At 39.7% G+C, this 19,784-nt stretch overlaps 1 protein-coding gene across 1 annotated transcript in view; it reads left to right on the plus strand.

Moving 5' to 3' along the window:
* The window catches only part of MICU3 (mitochondrial calcium uptake family member 3), an 86,299-nt gene that overhangs the window by 17,693 nt on the left and 48,822 nt on the right, over positions 1 to 19,784 (plus strand). The window contains exon 2 of the mRNA XM_056803397.1: positions 18,317 to 18,470. Within this exon, the coding sequence (XP_056659375.1) occupies positions 18,317 to 18,470 (154 nt within the window). The remainder of the gene's footprint in view (positions 1 to 18,316; positions 18,471 to 19,784) is intronic.

Consider the following 19,784-nt stretch of genomic DNA (forward strand, 5'->3'; position numbering starts at 1 on the left):
CAGTGCACCAGAATCGGAGCAAGCAAGGGGCAATCTCTAGCTCTTTGGGAGCTGATTAAGAACACCAAGGATTTACTCCTGAGAGCAGCTATACTTGAGACCCCAGGAGGCTAAAGAGTGCAGACCTTGGGTGCAGAGATAGAGCAGAGAGGGGCTGCACACAGTAGAAGCCCCAGAGACTGGAGAGGTGGCCTCAGGCACAAACCGCACTCCTTAACTCCATACACAAAGAGCCTGCCCTCCTGACTGGAAAGGGAAGGAAAAACCAGCATAGTGATGGCCAGCAATGCCCAGGAAATACAACCTTCAACCACCAAGAAGAACAAGAGAAAGGCACTGATCCTGGATAATTTTTTTTTTTAGGTTTTTAATTAATTAATTAATTTTAAATTTTTTATTTAATCTATTTAGAACATTATTCCTTGGTTACAAGAATCATATTCTTTCTCTCCCTCCGCTCCCCCTACTCTTCCTATAGCTGACACACAATTCTACTGGGTATTACATGTGTCCTTTGATCAGAACTGATTTCCATGTTGTTGATGTTTGCACTAGGATGTTTATTTAGAGTCTATATCCCCAATCATATCCCCCTCCATCCATGTAATCAAGCAGTTGTTTTTCTTCTGTGTCTCTACTCCCACAGTTTTTCCTCTGAATGTGGATAGTGTTCTTTCTTGTAGATCCCTCTGAGTTGTTCAGAATCACTGCATTGCCACTAATGGAGAAGTCCATTACATTCGATCATACCACAGTGTATCAGTCTCTGTGTACAATGTTCTCCTGGTTCTGCTCCTTTCACTCTGCATCAATTCCTGGAGGTCATTCCAGTTCCCATGGAATTCCTCCAATTTATTATTCCTTTGAGCACAATAGTATTCCATTACCAACATATACCACAATTTATTCAGCCATTCCCCAATTGAAGGGCATCCCCTCATTTTCCAATTTTTGTCACCACAAAGAGCACAGCTATGAATATTCTTGTACATGTCTTTTTCCTTATCCTGGATAATTTTTATGGAGAAAAAAATCTAGACTACAGAGGAAATAGCAGAAGAAAACAAACAAGTAAATGCATCCAAACCTTCCAAACAAAAATGGAAATTGGCCACAAGCTCTTGAAGAATTTAAATTTGAGAATATGAGAAAGATGGAAGAGATTTGGCAAGAAAAATGGGAAATAGTTCAAAAAGAAAATAACAGTTTAAAAGACAGGAACTTCTAATTGAAGAAAGAAACTCAGAAATCAAATGAAATTATAAATAAATTGGAGACCAAAATTAAACAGCTAGAAGCCATGAAAAGCAGGATAGACCAAACCAAAAAGGGAAATCAAAAGATTATAGTGGAAAACCAGTCTTTAAAGACCAGAATTGGGCAATTAGAAGCCAATGATCTTGCAAGACAGCAAGAATTAATAAATCCAAGTCAAAAGACTGACAAAATAGAAGGAAACATGAAATATCTCACTGACAGAATAACTGACCATGAAAACCAGTCTAGAAGAGACAATTTGAGAATCATTGGTCTACCTGAAAACCCAGAAAGAAACAGAAATCTTGACATCACACTACAAGAAATTATCCAAGAAAACTACCCTGATGTTCTTGAACAATAGGGAAAAATAGACATTGAAAGAGTCCATAGATCACCCTCTACACTAAATCATCAAAAGACAATTCCCAGGAATATAATTGCCAAATTCAAGAGCTTTCAAGCTAAGGAGAAAATTTTGCAAGAAGCCAGAAAGAGACAATTCAGATATCAAGTAGCACCAATCAGAATTACACAAGATCTGGCAGCTTCCACACTAAAGGACCACAAGGCTTGGAATATGATATTCAGAAAGGTGAGAGAATTGGGGCTACAACCAAGGATCACCTACCCATCAAAACTGATAATATAGATTCATGCCAGGAATGCAAGGATGGTTCAATATTGGGAAAACTATCCACCTAATTGACCATATTAACAAGCATACCAACAAAATCACATGATTATCTCAATAAATGTAGAAAAAGCCTTTGACAAAATACAACACTCATTCCTATTGAAAACACTAGAAAGCATAGGAATAGAAGGGCCTTTCTTAAAAATAGTAAACAGTATATATCTAAAACCATCAGCAAACATTATCTGTAATGGGGATAAACTAGAAGCCTTCCCAATAAGATCAGGAGTAAAACAAATATGCTCATTATCACCTCTATTATTTAACATTGTACTAGAAATACTAGCAGTAGCAATTAGAGAAGAAAAAGAAATTGAAGGTATTAAAATAGGCAATGAGGAGACCAAGCTATCACTCTTTGCAGATGATATGATGGTCTATTTAAAGAACCCCAGAGAATCAACCACAAAGCTAGTTGAAATAATCAACAACTTTAGCAAAGTTGCAGGATACAAAATAAACCCACAGAAATCATCAGCATTTCTATATATCTCCAACACATCTCAGCAGCAAGAATTAGAAAGAGAAATTCCACTTTAAATCACCCTAGACAATATAAAATACTTAGGAAATTATCTGTTGCAATAAACACAGGAACTATATGAACACAACTACAAAATACTCTCCACACAACTAAAACTAGATCTAAACAATTGGAATAATATTGATTGCTCATGGGTGGGACCTGATAACATAATAAAAATGACAATCCTACCCAAATTAATTTACTCATTTAATGCCATACTCATTGAACTTCCAAAAAACTTTTTTACTGAATTAGAAAAAATCATAACAAAGTTCATTTGGAAGAACAAAAGATCCAGCATATCCAGGGAAATCTTGGGAAAAAATGCAAAGGAAGGAGGCCTTGCAGTCCCAGATGTCAAACTATACTATAAAGCAGTGGTCATCAAAACAATTTGGTACTGGCTAAGAGACAGAAAGGAGGATCAGTGGAACAGACTCAGGGTAAGTGACCTCAGCAAGCCAGTCTATGACCAGCCTAAAGATTTCAGCTTTTGAGACCAAAATTTTCACTATTTGATAAAAACTGCTGGGAAAATTGGAAGACAGTATGAGAGAGATTAGGTTTGGATCAACATCTCACACTCTACACCAAGATAAACTCAGAATGAGTGAATGATTTAATTATAAAGAAGGAAACTATAAGCAAATTAGGTGAACACAGAATAGTATACATGTCAGATCTTTGGAAGAGGAAAGACTTTAAAACCAAGCAAGAGCTAGAAAAAAATCAGAAAATGTAAAATCAATAATTTTGATTACATCAAATTTATAAGTTTTTATACAAACAAAACCAGTGCAACCAAAATTAGAAGGGAAGCAACAAATTTGGAAACAATCTTCATAATAAAAACCTCTGAAAAAGGTCTAATTACTCAAATTTATAAAGAGCTAAACCAATTGTACAAAAAAATCAAGCCATTCTCCAATTAAGAAATGGGCAAAGGGACATGAATGGGCAATTTTCAGTTAAAGAAATCAAAACTATTAAAAAGCACATGAAAAAGTGTTCTAAATTTCTTATAATCAGAGAAATGGAAATCAAAACAACTCTGAGGTATCACCTCACACCTAGCAGATTGGCTAACTTGACAGCAAAGGAAAGTAATGAATGCTGGAGGGGATGTGGCAAAGTCGGACATTAATGCATTACTGGTGGAGTTGTGAACTGATCCAGCCATTCTGGAGGGCAATTTGGAACTATGCCCAAAGGGCGCTAAAAGACTGTCTGCCCTTTGATCCAGCCATAGCACTGCTGGGTTTGTACCCCAAAAAGATAATAAGGAAAAAGACATGTACAAAAATATTCATAGCTATGCTCTTTGTGGTGGCAAAAAATTGGAAAACAAGGGGATGCCCTTCAATTGGGGAATTGCTGAACAAATTCTGGTATATGTTGGTGATGGAAAACTATTGTGCTCAAAGGAATAAAAAAGTGGAGGAATTCCATGGGAACTGGAACAACCTCCGGGACTTGATGCAGAGTGAAGGGAGTAGAACCAGGAGAACATTGTACACAGAGACGGATACACTGTGGTACAATCGAATGTAATGGACTTCTCCATTAGTAGAAATGCAGTGATCCTGAATAACTTGGAGGAATCTACAAGTAAAATCATTATCCACATTCAGAGGAAAAACTGTGGGAGTAGAAAAACAGAAGAAAAACAATTTCTTGAATACATGGGTCAAAGGGATATGGCTGGGGATGTAGACTCCTAATGCAAACATCATCAACATGGAAATAGGTTCTGATCAAGGACACAAGTAATACCCAATGAAATTGCACATCGGCTGCTGGAAGTATGGGAGGAGGGGAGGGAGGAAAATAATGTGATTCTTGTAACCAAGAAATAATGTTCTTAATTGACTAAATAAAGTAATTCAATAAATAAATAAAGATGGGCAGATCTCCCCACTCAATTGTAAAAAAAAAAAAATCTGACTATACTTCCAGGGAAAAGTATGGGAATTCAACAAAATAGAGGATTTCCAAGTATTTGTAAAGAAAAGACCAAAATTAAGCATCAAGTTTGATATCCAAACACAAAAATCAAAAGAAACATGAAAAGGTAAATAAGCAAGAGAGGGGAAAGAGAAAAAAATTTTTTTTTAATTTTCTTCTTTAAGGACTTCAATAAGATCAAATTGTTTATATTCCTATATGGAAAAAAATGTTATTTATAACTTTCAAAAAATATCTTTTTTTTAACCCTTTTTTTTAAACCCTTACCTTCTGTCTTAGAATCAATGCTGTGTATTGGCTCCAAGGCAGAAGAGTGTGTAATAAAAATGATAATCTGTGTGACTATTGCTGGTTGTGGTGTCTGGGTACTCTGGCAGGCTAGATAGCTGTTAGTATGGGGACACTTGAGGGCTGCCTAGTTACAATGGGGATAGATGTACTCTGAGATACTGAGAGGTAGAGAGAAGCTGCCACAAGGGAATGCTCTGGGGTTTGACTACTAAACTCTTCTGATGAGTAGTAGATCAATATTTTTCTTATCCTCCTCCTCCCTTCACTCCCTCCCTTCTTCCACCCTCTCCCTCCCAGTTTCTTCTGAAGCTTGTGGCTTCGCCCCTCCCTCCTGAGTGGACTATGATATTTATGAGGAAAAACTTCTTCCTTTCTTTTCTCAGGTAAAGGGTTTATTGGAATAACAGGACAAGGAAACTGAGGTGAGACGAATGAGGGTTTCCCTAATCTAAAATGAAGATTAAGAGGGTTTGGGAAGTGTGATAGGGGGACAGTCAGAGAGATGGAGGTTAACTGTTAAGTCTTTTCTTCTTTCAAGTCACAAAACCACCAAGGTCTCTCAGCCTAACTCCAGAAGTCCCCTCTCCCCCCCCCCCCCCCCAGGGTCCTTCAGCCTGGGACAGAAGCTAATAGGATCAGTTCAGCTTCTTCCTCTTTCAGCCAGGCTTGCCTCCCTTGGTCAGAAAAAAACCCAGATCAGAGGTTTCTCTCTCCTTTGTTGGTCAGTCAATCCCAGAGAGAGAGACAGAATCCATTCCTCTTCCCCTGGCTAGCTTCAACTGCCTCTCCTGGGAACATTCCATTTGGAATCTTCGTCTTGATTGACAGACAGGTCCCCAGCCTTGTTTCTTTCATGACCTGGCTTGCAAGTCCTTTCTCTCTTCATGCCTCTTCCACAAGTGGTAAGGGCTAGGCAATGGGGATCAAGTGAATTGTCCAGAGTCACACAGCTGGGAAGTGTCTGAGGCCAGATTTGAACCTAGGACCTCCCATCTCTAGACCTGACTCTCAATCCCCAGCTACCCCTCAAAAATATATCTTGATACCATATTTTAATATAATTGGTTTCCTTTTAAATACCATGTATTTAATTTTGTGCATTTTATCACATGATTCTGAGAAGATATTTAAGGGATCCATGATCAAAAAAATTAAGAACCCTTGACTAGGTTCCTGCTAACTCCATGTTTTATTTTGTGATTTCCTTCTCATTGTTAACTATTGATGCCATATTCCTTTATATTGGCTTGGCTAGCATAGTTATTTATTTTCCCTAAGTCTAATGAAATGTTTAAAACCCAGACAGGCAGAGTTAGTTGTAGCCAGACTGAAAGTTCTTTGTGTTAGCAGTTCTCCCTGGGTTCTTCTTGGTAATCTAGAGATAAAGGACTCAATCAGGTTAAGTCATCTCAGAGTCTCTCTTGATTGAATTTTCTCTAACTACAATATTCTCTAATTCATTTTATAGCTGAGTGAGAAATGGGGAGGAGTCCTCCCCTGACTCCACTCTTTCCCTCCTAGGCCTAGTCAAGTGTGCCTCCTACAGCTCATTTACACCATGGCCTCATAGTCTACATCAGTAACTATCTAATGTCCTTGTGCCATAAGGAACTCTTGACATCTTTCCATCTAAACACAAATATAATCCAGGTCACATTCTATGGCCATTATACTTAATGCTTGTCATTAAAGTCCTCACCTTGAGGACAAATTTCTAGCAGGTATGGTCCAACGTAGAAAGACTTGGAAACTTGGAGTCCCAGCTGCTCTGTGTTGTGTGAGGACCAGCATGGCTAAGTTTAGAGGGCTTTTAGCTCTATGGATAGTGGGATTTCCAATCACATTAGCTCTCAAATACCACCCACTACATTGTAGTATTGTGTTCTGTGTCAGCCAAGGAGAAACTGGCCTGGCAAAATCAGAAATTCTTTAAAAAGTATGAAATTATAAGTTCAGGCTACATTTATTAAAGCATTTTATGGGTTTTTTCACCATCATGTTGACCTTCTCTACCCAGTTGTAGGTTGGTGAATTTATACTATGCCCCAACCCAGCAAATCAAAATAGGTACTATTTGACCAGACATAAACTTTATTTGAAAAAAAAAATTTTTTTGAGTAGTGGAATTGGGAGTGGGGTGCAGGTGTATATGAAATTAACTTTTGAAATATATATATACATATATATATATTGGATTTGGGTGAGAAAATGATAGGGCTTTGGGTTCAACCAGCTTTATTTGAAATATTGTATTATGCAAAGTAGGTCAGCCAGTGAATACAGGTGTACAAGTATTAGTTTGACATGTGTAATATAAGGATAATACCACTAATCGGAGATTCGTGACATTTTGCCTGAGGGAAGTGGGGATGCTTAGTTTGAAAAAGGCACAGGGTGTTAACATGATACAAGATCATTGTAATTTGCAGGCAAGAAAGACATCCAAGAGGATTAGTGAACTGAAGTTTAGATATCCACCCCAACCCTCCTTTATTTGTTAGCACATTTGGTGTCTTTTTTCCCCTGAACATCCATAATGGTGATGTTGAAACTTCAAAAGTTTTAAATTTAGAGAAACTCTACAAAGTTCAAAAGCAAGGTCTACCATTTCATGTGACACTGTGACCGTCTCTTGGCCTGAGGCTTCATCTTTCCTTACTTTTAATGTTCTGGTAAATCTGGTAACCTTGATTGAACCCGTAGGTTCAAATTCTTGTACACTGAAAGGTTTAACAAGGTCAGATTCAACAATTATTCTGGAATACAAGAGATTTGACTTTAAGTAGGATTGAAGATAAGGGTTTAGACAGAGGTTGATGGCAATGTCAAGACCTAGCTATATAAAGGGCAGTTAGATGGTACAGTAGAGAGTACCAGATCTGGATTCAGACAGATCTGAGTTCAAATCCAGCATCAGACATTTACTGTATGAGCCTGGGCAAGTCACTTAACCCTGTTTGCCTCCCTTCCCTCATCTATAAAATGAGGTGGAGAAGGAAATATGAAATTACTCCAGTATCTTTGCCAAGGAAATCCCAAAAGTGGCCTCAAAGAGTTAGAAATGTCTAAACAACAACATCATCTAAACAACAACAGACATTATATATATATATATATATACATATTTTAATCCATATGATACGACTGCTTAGACAAAGTAGAAGGTGAGAAAAAGTCAAAGAATATTCTAAAATTTCAAGTCTGGATATGAGAGTAAAAGTAAACCTGAGAAAAAGGGGGAAGCCAGGAGGGTAAATTGGTCTGAGCAAAATGTTCCCTGAAGAGAACAAAGTCTCAGGTTCCTTTTATATCTCTTACAGTACTAAGCACTTAATAGAGACTTAATGATCAATCACTTGTAAATTGGATGAAGATTCAAAGAAGATTTTTTCCCCCAATAGAAGCAAAAAAGAATGTGCCCAAGGAGAATATGTGACTGAGAATACTCTGCTATACTTTTATTCCCACCAGTGCCTTGTTGGTGATGTCATCTTCAGCTCTTACCTGGACCAATTCAGCAGTCCTCTAATTGGCCTTTCTGTTGTAGTCTTTCTCCTTTTTGGTTTTCCCTTCATCTAACTACCACCTTGCTATTAGTAAGAAAAAGAAATCAATATTAAGAAAATTAACTGACCATTTTTCTAACAAAATTCTTTAATACTTCCCTGTTACCTTTAGAATAAAATAAAAATTTCTCAGTTTGGATTTTAAAACGTTCATAATCAGGATTTCCTTCCTGCATCCCATTCCCATCTTCACAATCTCAGAACTGGAAGTCTTGTCCAACTCATACTTGTACAAGAATTTCTGCAACAGTATCCCCAATAAATGATCATCTAGCCTTTAATTGAGGACTCCTATGGGGAGTGGGGAGAGAGGAAGGCTTTCCACCTTCAGAGATAACCCATTCCACTTGTGAATAGCTCAAATAGCTAGAAAGTTCTTCCTGATACAAAGTTTAAACCTGCTTCTTCACATCTTTCACCCACTGTTGCTAGCTCTGCCCACTAGAGATATGCAAGATAAATCCAATTCCTCTTCCAGATTGTAATAGGGTATTTTGGGGGAGATGGGATTAGATGGGATTGGATGGGATTAAGTAGGTACTTTGGGCCGGTAACAGGTTCAACACTGTGAGTGGAAGGGCCAAATAGTCAGCCTGGACCAGGCAGAGCCTGGTTTGGGACTAGTACATAAACAACAAAAGCTTAATAACTGGGAGCATATTCTATTTCAAAAGGGAGAGGTTAAGAGGATAAGGGGGAAATCCCTAACACTAATTTTACTAACTAAAGTACCCCAAAATCTAAAGCCTTAGCATGAAGGATCTTAATAAAGTTGATTTTCTACTCTATTTATGCTAAGCTATAAAACCCGAGTCCCTGTCTATCTATCCTGCACTAAACCCTCTCTTGGTTTTATTAGAGATACTGGTCAATAACAGATCAGGCAGGGAGCCAGGGAAAAGTCTGAAGTCCAGATGGATTTGGACCTAAGCTTATTGACAGCTTGATGTTGACACAGGACAGAGATAACTTCTTCAGATCTTCTTCAGAACACACAGCACAAAAACAGCAATGCAGGCAGTAATAAAGGATAGTCAAACCCTTAGGACTCGGCATCCATACCCTCCAGGTTCCAATCCAGAGAGAGAGAGACAGACAGCATCAAAACTCTCTGAGTTTTCAGCTTCACCCCCCTTGCAAGCAATTCAGAATCTTTTCCCTGTTGGTCTCATGCCACTGTCCCTTGCAAATCTTATCTCTTCCTTATAACAAGATAAATCATTATGTCTCCATAAATTTCTAAGAATTATATTCAATGATTTTCAAATCTTTTAGGGCAGCTAGGTAACAAAGTGGTTAGTTCCCTGTGTTGCCTATTGTATATATAGAAGGAGGTTTGGCTCCTGATTGACTGAGAGAATGTTGAGCACAATGATGCATACCTGAGTGAAGGGCAAACACTTCAGACACACTTCAATATAGTTAGATTAATTTAAATTAATGTATCTAGAGAGAGGTGAGGAGTGGACTTATGAATGATGGACTATAGCTTCAGAGCTACAGATTTGTAGGGACTTGACCTCCATCATATTCTTTGACTTCTGCCACTTGTGATTCAGAAGAAAATAACAATGTGAAAACAGCTAAAACCAAAGCCTCACAGAAAAGTGCTGATTATCCAACAACAATTCCTGGAAGACTTAGATAAAGACATAAGACACGTGGGGGAAATAAGGAAAAGAAATGAGAATGATGAAAGAAAGTTATTAAGAGAAAATTAACAGATTGGCAAAAGAAGCACAAAAAAATACTTTAAAAAACAGAATTGGCCTAATGGTGAAAGAGGCACAGAAATTCACTGAAGAAAAGAACTTCTAAAAAAGTAGAATTGGCTAAATGGAAAAGGAGATACAAAAGTTTACTGAAGATAATAATTTCTTTAAAAAAATTAGAATTGGACAAGAAGCTAATGACTCCAGGAGACATCAAGAAACAAAACCAAGTCAAAAGAATGAAGAAATAGAAGAAAATGTGAAATCTCATCAGAAAAGCAAGGATCCAGGAAAGATAATTTTTATTGGACTACCTGAAAGCCATGATTGAAAAAAGAGCCCATGCATTGTATTTTAAGAAATTATAAAAGAAAACTTCCTCCCTATAAGTAGAAATTTAGAGAAGCCACCAGTCAAAAAATATCCCAAAATTAAAACTCTCAGGAATATTATAGACAAATTTCAGAGCTCCAAGGACAAGAAGAAAATATTTCAAACAGTCAGAAAAAAGAAATTCAAATAGGATGGTACAATAATCAGAATCACAAAAGTTTTAGCAGCCTCTACCTTAAAAAGATTGAAGGGCATGGCATAGGATATTCCAGACAGCAAGGAGCTAGGATTACAACCAAGAAAATTCTACCTAGCAAAACTGAGTATAATTCTCCAGGAGAGAAAAATTGATATTTAATGAAATTAGGGACTTTGAAGCCTTCCTGATAGAAAGACCAGTGCTGAATTGAAAGTTTAACATTCAAACACAAAACTCAAGAATAAAAATGTAAACAGGAGAGAGAAATTACAAGGAACTTAGTAAGGTTAAACTGTTTACATTCCTATATAGCAAGATGATACATGTAACTCCTAAGAACTTTATCATTATTCGGGCAATTAGAAGGAGTCCACATAGACAGAAAGCATGCTTGTTGTTGATGTGAATTGATTATGTTGGGATGATCTCTGAAAAAAATGAACACATAAGAAAGAGGTATCCACTGGGAGAAGGAGAAAGGGAAAAAACAAATGGGGGAAATTATCTCACATAAAAGAGGTACATAACAATGAGGTTTTAGAGAGGAATGGAAAGTGGTGGTAGGGTGAGCAAAACTTGTCCAAATAACTAAAGCTGCCCATCACTGCATGGGCATGCCTTCATGCCAGATTTGTTATCTCTTTATCAAACTCCTCATTCATTTCCTCTTCCTTTTCAAGTGATCTGAACCATATTCTTTTTTTAAAATTTTTATTCCAATAACAAATTTACACATAAGTTTTCCAAAGTTATATGATTCATATTGTCCCCCTACCCTTTTCTCTCTCCTCTCCTGAAGTTGACAATTAGTTCCACTGGGTTATACATAGATTATCTGAACCATATCCTAATGACAATATCACTTGTATTTCTACCTCCATTTGGGTTTTTTATTTATTTTTTAATTTTATTTAATTAATTTAGAGTATTTTTCCAGGATTACAAAAATCATGTTGTTTTCCTCCCCTCCCTGCTAACCCCCTCCCATAGCCAACACACAATTCCACTGGGTTTTACATGTGTCATTGGTCAAGACCTATTTTCATATTATTGATATTTGCAATAGGGTGATCGTTTAGAGTCTATATCCCGAATCATATCCACATTGGCATATTATCAAGCAGTTGTTTTTCTTCCATTGCTTTTCACCCAAGTGCTGTCCACCATCCTTACCCTTTGGTTTCTGGATTTCACCATATAAATCTGTTCACTGCTACTCCACTCCTGTCTCCTTTCCTTAATCTAATATAGCTGTACTGAATATATACACCTTCTAGAGTTGTATTCCAGTCATAAGTCCCATCCCACTAAGTTGCAGTGATACCCATAAATCCAAATTTGCCTCATTGCTATAGGATCTTCCCTTTTCCCTTGCTTATTCATGGAACCATAGAATTTTTGAGTTGTTAAGGGAGTCCAATGACCATTCAGTGAATATTGTATCCATAAAATAATCCTTTTTATAATGTGCCCAAAAAGTGATTAGCCAGTTTTTGAAGAATTCCAATAAGAGGTCACCATATTTTGTGCATATGTATATAGATATCCATGGCAATTCGTTTTGTTCCTGGTCTTTTTTTTTTTAATTTCTCCTGTGACTTATTGAGCATCTTGAATCTTCTTGTCTATTGTCCATGGTATCTAGTTTGATATACATAACTAAACTGTATCCTTTTTTTCCTCTCCCTTTTAAGCTTAAAGCCCTTTTCATTTTTATATCTCCAAGCAAATATGTTTTTAACCTTGTTAGATGCATTCCTTTCTTGGCCAGAGTCTCCTAACTAATCTTACCTCTAGTTACTATTACCATCCAATCTATTCAACACCTCTGTCTAATTAACTCTCCTGAAACACCCAGGTTTATTGCCTTACCAACAGACTTTCCTTGGGTCCCCATTGCTTATTGTAGTGAGTTCACTTTTTTTTCCCTGTCTTTTTTTTTTACTTTTCAAATCTAAGACTTAAAAAGAGCCACAATTGGTAGAATTTCTTTTAAAAATTAAATTCATTTATAATAATTACTATTAGACAAAACTCTCTCTTCAGTTTTAAGTCAGTCAGTCATTTACTAAGTGCTTACTCTGCTCCAGGTACTAGGGATAGAAAGAAAGGCAAAGGCTCATGCCTTCTAGGAGCTAAAAGTCTAATGGGTGAGGGTAGTACATAAAAAGAGGATGAAAAGGGATACCCACATGAGGACTCTGCCCACCTTTTGCTCTCTCCAGGCAGAGGAAGCTGGGACTGAGAATGAATCAGTTTCAGGGTTGATATGATCTTGCAGGATAGGGTTTCTGGGGAAGCATGATGAAGATTAGAGGAGCACAGTCATCTAGGAGCTGAAGGATTCTGTTCTAGATAGGAGAGGAAGATGGCACTTCTGATGCTTGACTGTTTCTGTGATGATAAACCGGTTGGTGTACCCTCAGTTTGCTGCTACTCTTCCTGTGTAGGGTTAGGAGCTGGCTCTGGAACCACACCCTCTCCATCCAAAAGAAGAAAGAAAATTTTGCCCTCCCTATACTTTTGGGGGATTTTTTGCAAGTATAGAACCTGCTCATTGTTTTGAGCCTTTTCTCAGACATAATTAGGTATAAAACTTGAGGTTTGGAATCAGTGGCTAAATGCCTTAGCATCATAAGTCCTGCTCTGTGGGCCATCTCTGATCCACTAGCCATATGAGAGCAATGAATCTGCTTGACTATTCCCATGTGACCTAATAGCCACAGACACCATAAAGATTGCTTTATGTAAATTATATACATACACATATATATATATAATTATGTCTATCATAATTTTTTCTATAAAGGCTTTGCCAGAAACTCCAGTCTTGGTGCAGGGTTATTTTTCTCTCTCCTGAACCTATGCCTTAGCATAATAAAATGTTGGTTTTTACTTTTGTAATTTCTGTATTGTGATTGATTTATTTGGCAGCAGTAATCTATCATAGGAACTCAAAGAGGAAATACTTCTCTCATAACACTAGGAAATGCATAATAAATGCTTGTCTTTTTCCTTCCACTCCACTCAGCCATTCTTGGCCACTCTAGCCCACAGGGAATATGGATGTGAATGATACTTTAGAGCAGTGATGTCAAACCTATGGTATGGGTGCCAAAGATGGCATGCAGAGTGCTCTCTGTGAGCACATAGCCACTTTAAACACACACACACACACACACACACACACACACACACACACACACACACACACAAACACAGAGTTTGTTATTAGAAAGGCAGAGGGACTTGGGCAAAGCTGCACCTCTCCCCTTCTCAACCATGCCTGATGACATTTTTTTTTCACATCCCCTGCCCTTCTGCCCAGCAGCCCAATGGGAGCACACAGAGGGGGTAAGGTGGGCAGCAGAGCTGGAGAGGAGCAAATTCTTAGGCCACTCCCTTCCCCCTCTCTACATTCATGGAGGACATTCCTTCCTTCACCCACCCCTCCGTCCAGCACTTCCTCCCTCCCCTGTGTGGGGTAAGGGGGGGATTGGGGGGCAGGGTGCACCCAGCATGTGGTAGGGGAAGGGGCATGGCACATGGTCTCTGGGGAGGGGAGGGGCAGGCACAGCACACAGTCCAGGGGGTGGGGTGAGGGTGGGACCTGGCACTCCACCTCCAAAAGCTTCACCATCCCTGCTTTACAGTGTCTCCCTACCATGATGCTGTGTTAACTACTCCATAAGTATTTATTGACTGAAGGAATAAAGGAATGAATAAAAAAGAATGAACAAGAACAGCAGCAATCTCTTCCTCTTGTGCCATCCTGACTCAGGCATTGATGTTAAATCTGTTTCTGTAAAGCTCTGTAGACATTTTATCATACTCTGACTTCAAGGCCTCACGTATCTAACCATCCTGTAAGATGAGATCTCCTTTGTAGAAGGGTGCTGCCTGCTCACATCTACTTCATGCCTCTCCCCCAGTATTCTTGGGGTCACTATCAACTTCTCTTCTTTGGATACCCTAATGTTCCATGACCGTAGCCAGACACCATCACCAGATCAATACTAGTAGAAGGATAGAAAGATGGGTCTTTGTTTCAGCAAGGAATTGGGTGTCATGACAAGGATTGTGCAGTTTCCCAAAGGGGATCCATCTGGCTTTCTTTGTTCTCTTTCTGTTCTTCATCACAAATCTTTTAAGTGTGCCCTAGTGGCACCCACACCACCCAGCAATTTCAGCTGATTCATGCCATCTCCTTCCCCTGCTGCTTCCCCTACATTCCTGTGACAGAAGCCTTCAAGTCACTTTGCGGTTCCTCTGAATATCGGCCGAATGGATCGCCCTGATTTGTCTTTTTGTTTCCTGTATGCACAGTGGATCTCCTGAACTGGCTTCTAAGCTCCTTTAGGCGAGGCCCATGTGTCTTCTACTTCATCAGTAGAATATGCTGCCTTTAAAAATAGTGCCTGGAACATAGTAGGTGCTTAATAAGTGCTCATTTACTGCCTGATTGACAGGCTTACTGACAAACAAGTAGGTGCAGACTCAGTGGAAATGAATATCAAAGTAAGCAGAGTCCTTGACATTACTCACGTCCTGCAGATGTCCAGGGGCTGGCACATTTGCCTTCACATGTTACATGGAAGTACCTGTAAATGTGCCAAGTGAAATACAGAGAGCTTCCATCAGTTATAACACCAGCCATTCAACAGGCGCTTTATTAATTAAGCATTCCCTATGTGCCAGGCACTCTGGCCTATAAGCTCTGATGGGGTAATGTGCAGTGTAGTTCTAGGCATCATCCTAGTAAGGTGGGTCACCTCAGAGGGATTCATGAGGTCAGTTGGGGTTTCTGTTTAGTGCTGGAATTACTCTTGACCCCAGGTCTGGGCAGCAGCAAGCCCCAAAGCCAGCCTTCGAATTAGCAGGGACAGAGCCACACAGGCTCGAGGCCCTTACTTAGCAGCTGCAGTACTAAATGTGTGCTCAGGCTAGAATTACAGAAGGTCAGCCCTTTAAATGCCAGACTTCCTGGCCCTCATTTTATAACTAGCCCCTTTCTCCAACTAGACTAGAAGATGGCTTTTGTGTCTATGCTTTCTCCCAGGAAGTTTCAGAGACCTTCTCCATGGCTCATCTCAGCACCCTCTGATCAAGAAAGGGCCTCTGGGCCTTTAAAGAAATTACAAGATCTCTACCTGTCTCCCCTTGGTCTCCCACTTTACCTCTCTCCAGGGGGAATAAATGTCTCTGATCCTGTTCCCTTAATTACAAAAGAAAGTCTCCCTCCCCTCTTTCACCATATGAGTGTGAACAGTTGACTTCTATCTGGGAGCCTGGAGGACAGATTCTGTCTGCTTGTGTTCCTGTCTCTCTTTTTAGCTCTCTGTCCATCTCTTCTTCTCCTGCCAGACTGGGAAGGAAAGGGGCTCAGAAGAGAGCATCCCACAGTTCAGCTGGGAAGGCAGGGTTTGCAGGTAAATTCCTTCAGTGGGCAGAGAGGAAAAGCCCAGGGCCTACCAGGCAGCCCTGGCAGAGGGGTCAGCCCTTACCATTTCCAGTCAGCATCCCTTTAGTTTTTGCTTCCTAGCATCCCTTCCCACTACCGACCCCCCAGCTCACTTCTAAGGGTCCCAAAGGGGATACCAAGAAGAGGAAGTGTTTCTCTGGTCCTGCAGCCCTAACTGCTCCAAACATCGTGAGAAGGAAGATGTATTCATCTCCTTTCTCTTTCCTGGTCCTCATCCCAAGTGTCACTTTGGGTGGCCTCTGGGCAATAGTCTGCTTGCCATACAGAACCAGGGTCTTTAGTGCCTCTAGCAACACTCACTCACTGACCAGTAAGCCAGGAGGCAAGGAATGAGTGGTACATATAATGAAACAGTTGGTGAATATTTGAAATGAGCCTTTTTTAGTGAAAACCTTCTGGCAGTTTTGATCACTGCTTACCGATACTTTCAAGTCCTTTGGCTACTGCTCTGGGACTTGCTATGCCTGGTACATAAGAAAAGTGGCATAATGAACTCCAGTGATCCCTTGCTGTGGCATTGAGATCACCCTCGGTTCTGGAGGTCTTTGCCAGGGCAGGGCAGACTTCTGTAAAACGGGAAGGGCTTGAGTTGAGCCTGTGAGAGGCTGACTCCAGGATCAGGGCTCCTTGAAAAGGCTTTTCCCAGAGACTAGGCCACCAAGACAAGGAAGGGGCAGGCAGAAAAAGGACTGGGACTGAAGGAATCATGGATTCTAGAAGTATGTGTCATTGTCAAAAGGACACATGTGTGGACCTCCCCCAGTGTACACTTCACAGAAAAATGGTCTTTGTGAAAAAGAAGTGAATCCTTCTGCAAATTCCCTTTAATTGAAAAGGAATCCAAGTTATTACAGGATTACTTTTCTAAAAGGATGCTTTTTGATCACCCTAGTGCAAATACTAATAAGGAAATGGGTCTTGATGGATGGCACATGTTAAACCCAGTGGAGTTGTGCACCATATATGGGAGGGGGTGGGGGTAGGGGAGGGAAGAAACATGAGTCTTGTACACATGGAAAATTATTCTAAATCATCTAATTAAATAAAATTAATATATCTAAAATTAAAAAAGAAAAAAGGATGCTTTTTTTCCTAGCGATAATAACAAGGTAGCTTATGTTATGTAGAGGTCTAGTTTTCAGAGATCCTTCACGAATTTTATGTCTTCTGAATCTCACAACACCTTTTTTTTTCTTTTCTAAAACCCTCACCTTATTTCTTAGAATTGATACAAAGTATCAATTCCAAAGCAGAAGAGCCAGAAGGGTTAGGCAATTGGGGTTAAGTACTTGCCCAGGGTCACACAGCTGAGATGTGTCTGAGGTCACATTTGAACCCAGGTCCTCTAGGCTTGACTCTATTTAAATGCCCCTACAATTTCCCCCTCCTCCTTCCCTTCCTCACCTTCCATCTTAGAATCAATACTCTGTATTAGTTCTAAGGCAGAAGAGTGGTAAGGGCTAGACAATGAGGGTTAAAGTGACTTGCCCAGGGTCACACAGCTGGGAAGTGTCTGAGACCATATTTGAACCTATGACCTCTGGCTCTCAATCCACTGAGCTACCCAGCTGTCCCCAGTTTCTTCTTGATGTAGGCATTATTAGCCTTATTTTAAAAATGAGCAAACAAAGGTCTGGTGACTTTCTTAAGAGAATATAAGAGAGTTGAGTTTTGACTCAGGTCTTCTCATTCTCCCTTTAACTGCCTTTTGCCAGTGTTTCCCAATTGTCTCAATCAAATATGTTTTAGAGAAATAATAAATCAATTTCTCTGTAGTTGGTACAGAGATTAGAGAATCTTTACATAGAATAATTTTTCTCTTTATGCAAACCATTTAAAAAGATTCCTGTAGTTAATTGAAGGAAATAACAGCAAACGATGGTGGAAAAATTCTGACACAAGTGCACATAAGTTGTAGCAAAGAAAGCATGCTTTTGGCTTTGATCTTACTGCAAAAAAGATTATCTGCCAATTCTGTCAAAAAAAAAACTAACTCATAATAAAACCTCTCATGCAAGAACTAGAGGCTCTTCTTTGAGTGTCAAGATGAAAACTTCTTCTTTCAACCTTGCTTCCACCAAGAACTGACTGTAACCATGAATGCCTCCGTCACTTCATTCCTGTGGACCTCCTCTATCTTGTATGCCTGGCAGCCTTTGCCTCTGCACACACTTCTCCCATTTTGTTTGTTCCCTCACTCCATTCCCTGCGTAACTCAATTTAAGGTAGTGGTTTTTTTTTAAGGGAAAAAGCTCTCAAAACAGTCAAAATTTTTCTCCCTTTCATAGGTGGTTGCCAGTAAAGCAGATTCAGAAGACTTAGACTTCTTTGCCACTTCTCGTGAAAGACGGTTTCGTTTATTTGCTTCTTTAGAATGTGAAGGACAGTTATTCATGACACCACATGATTTCATTCTGGCTGTTACAACTGATGAGCCCAAACGTAAGTGTGATTTTAAAACACATTTTATCTATTTGATTTGCTTTTGTTCTTTTCAGTTTACATGACCAGGCCAGGGAACCCATGCTCTAGTGTCCAAAGGTCCAAAAGTGCCTAAGGTCCATCAACTAGGGTTTAAGCCTTGGCTCTGTCACTTCTAGCTGAGGCATCTGTGGCTCAAAGAGAGGGATTTGCTTGCCCACAGTGATACAATTACTTGTCAAGACAGGATTCCAACCAAGGTCTTTCCCGATTTCCAAGTTCAGTGGGATTGTTCCATTATAGTATAACACTGTGGTATCACCTAATCCCCCTGCACTGCCTTTCTTGCCTTGTAAAATGAGAAGAATAATACCCATTTCATTATTTGCTTCGAGGACATTGTTTTAAAAAAACACCTTAACAGACTTAAACTGATCTACAAATGTCACTTATGTTGATCTTCCATATTTGCTAAACAGACCAACTACCTATCTCCTTCCTTCAGTGAGTCTGGAGTCTCCTGGCTTTGAATTTCCCACTCTAGCAGAGCAACCTCTCCATGCCAGCACAGAGGAGCTAGGTAGCACACTGAAGGCTGGCACCCCCTTGGACTTGTTACATTCTAAGGGACCACCTAGGGGTTCTTCCAAGGGAAGCACTCAACTTATGCTCCTATCTTCCCAACTCTTGGGTGGAGGTTTACATTAGAAATGAGCCAACACTTTATCAGGCCCACTGTGTAAGTCCCTGTGGCCTTTTTTGTCACCCACAACTCCAACTTACTGCGGTCAGCAACGTTCCAAGATTAGCAACCAGAGAATAGAACCAAGAGTAATGGGGAAAGCACCATAGAGGTTTCCAGCTGCCATCCAGAGAACACCCTCAAATGTGGGCCTTCCTCCCTGTCCATCTGCAGTGCTTATCCCAAGAGCATGTTCTCAGATATATCCTCAATAGACTGGTCATCCAAGGCATGGAGCGTCACTCTTGAAGCATTGGCCACTCATTGTTTATCTCATGGGGATTGCTAGGCTAATCTCTCTTGAGGAATCATGAATTTCATTGCAAAGGTTCTACAGTCTTCTGGTCCTTAGGCTCCTAGGCTCATAGAACTATTGTTGAAGAGGGCCTCCAAGGCCATCAAGTCACCCCTTGATTTTATAACTGAAGGAACCAAGACCCAGAAAGGTTCAATGATTTGTTCATGGTCACCCAAGTGGTAAGTGGCAGGGTCAGGATTTGAAATCAAGCCCTATAATATTAAGGTCTACATTCTTTCCACTATATCATAATTAGTACAAGATAGTCTATAAACAGCAGCCCCAGGAAGGCCTC

This window comes from Monodelphis domestica, chromosome 6 (genome assembly GCF_027887165.1).
Source record: "Monodelphis domestica isolate mMonDom1 chromosome 6, mMonDom1.pri, whole genome shotgun sequence".
NCBI lineage: Eukaryota > Metazoa > Chordata > Mammalia > Didelphimorphia > Didelphidae > Monodelphis > Monodelphis domestica.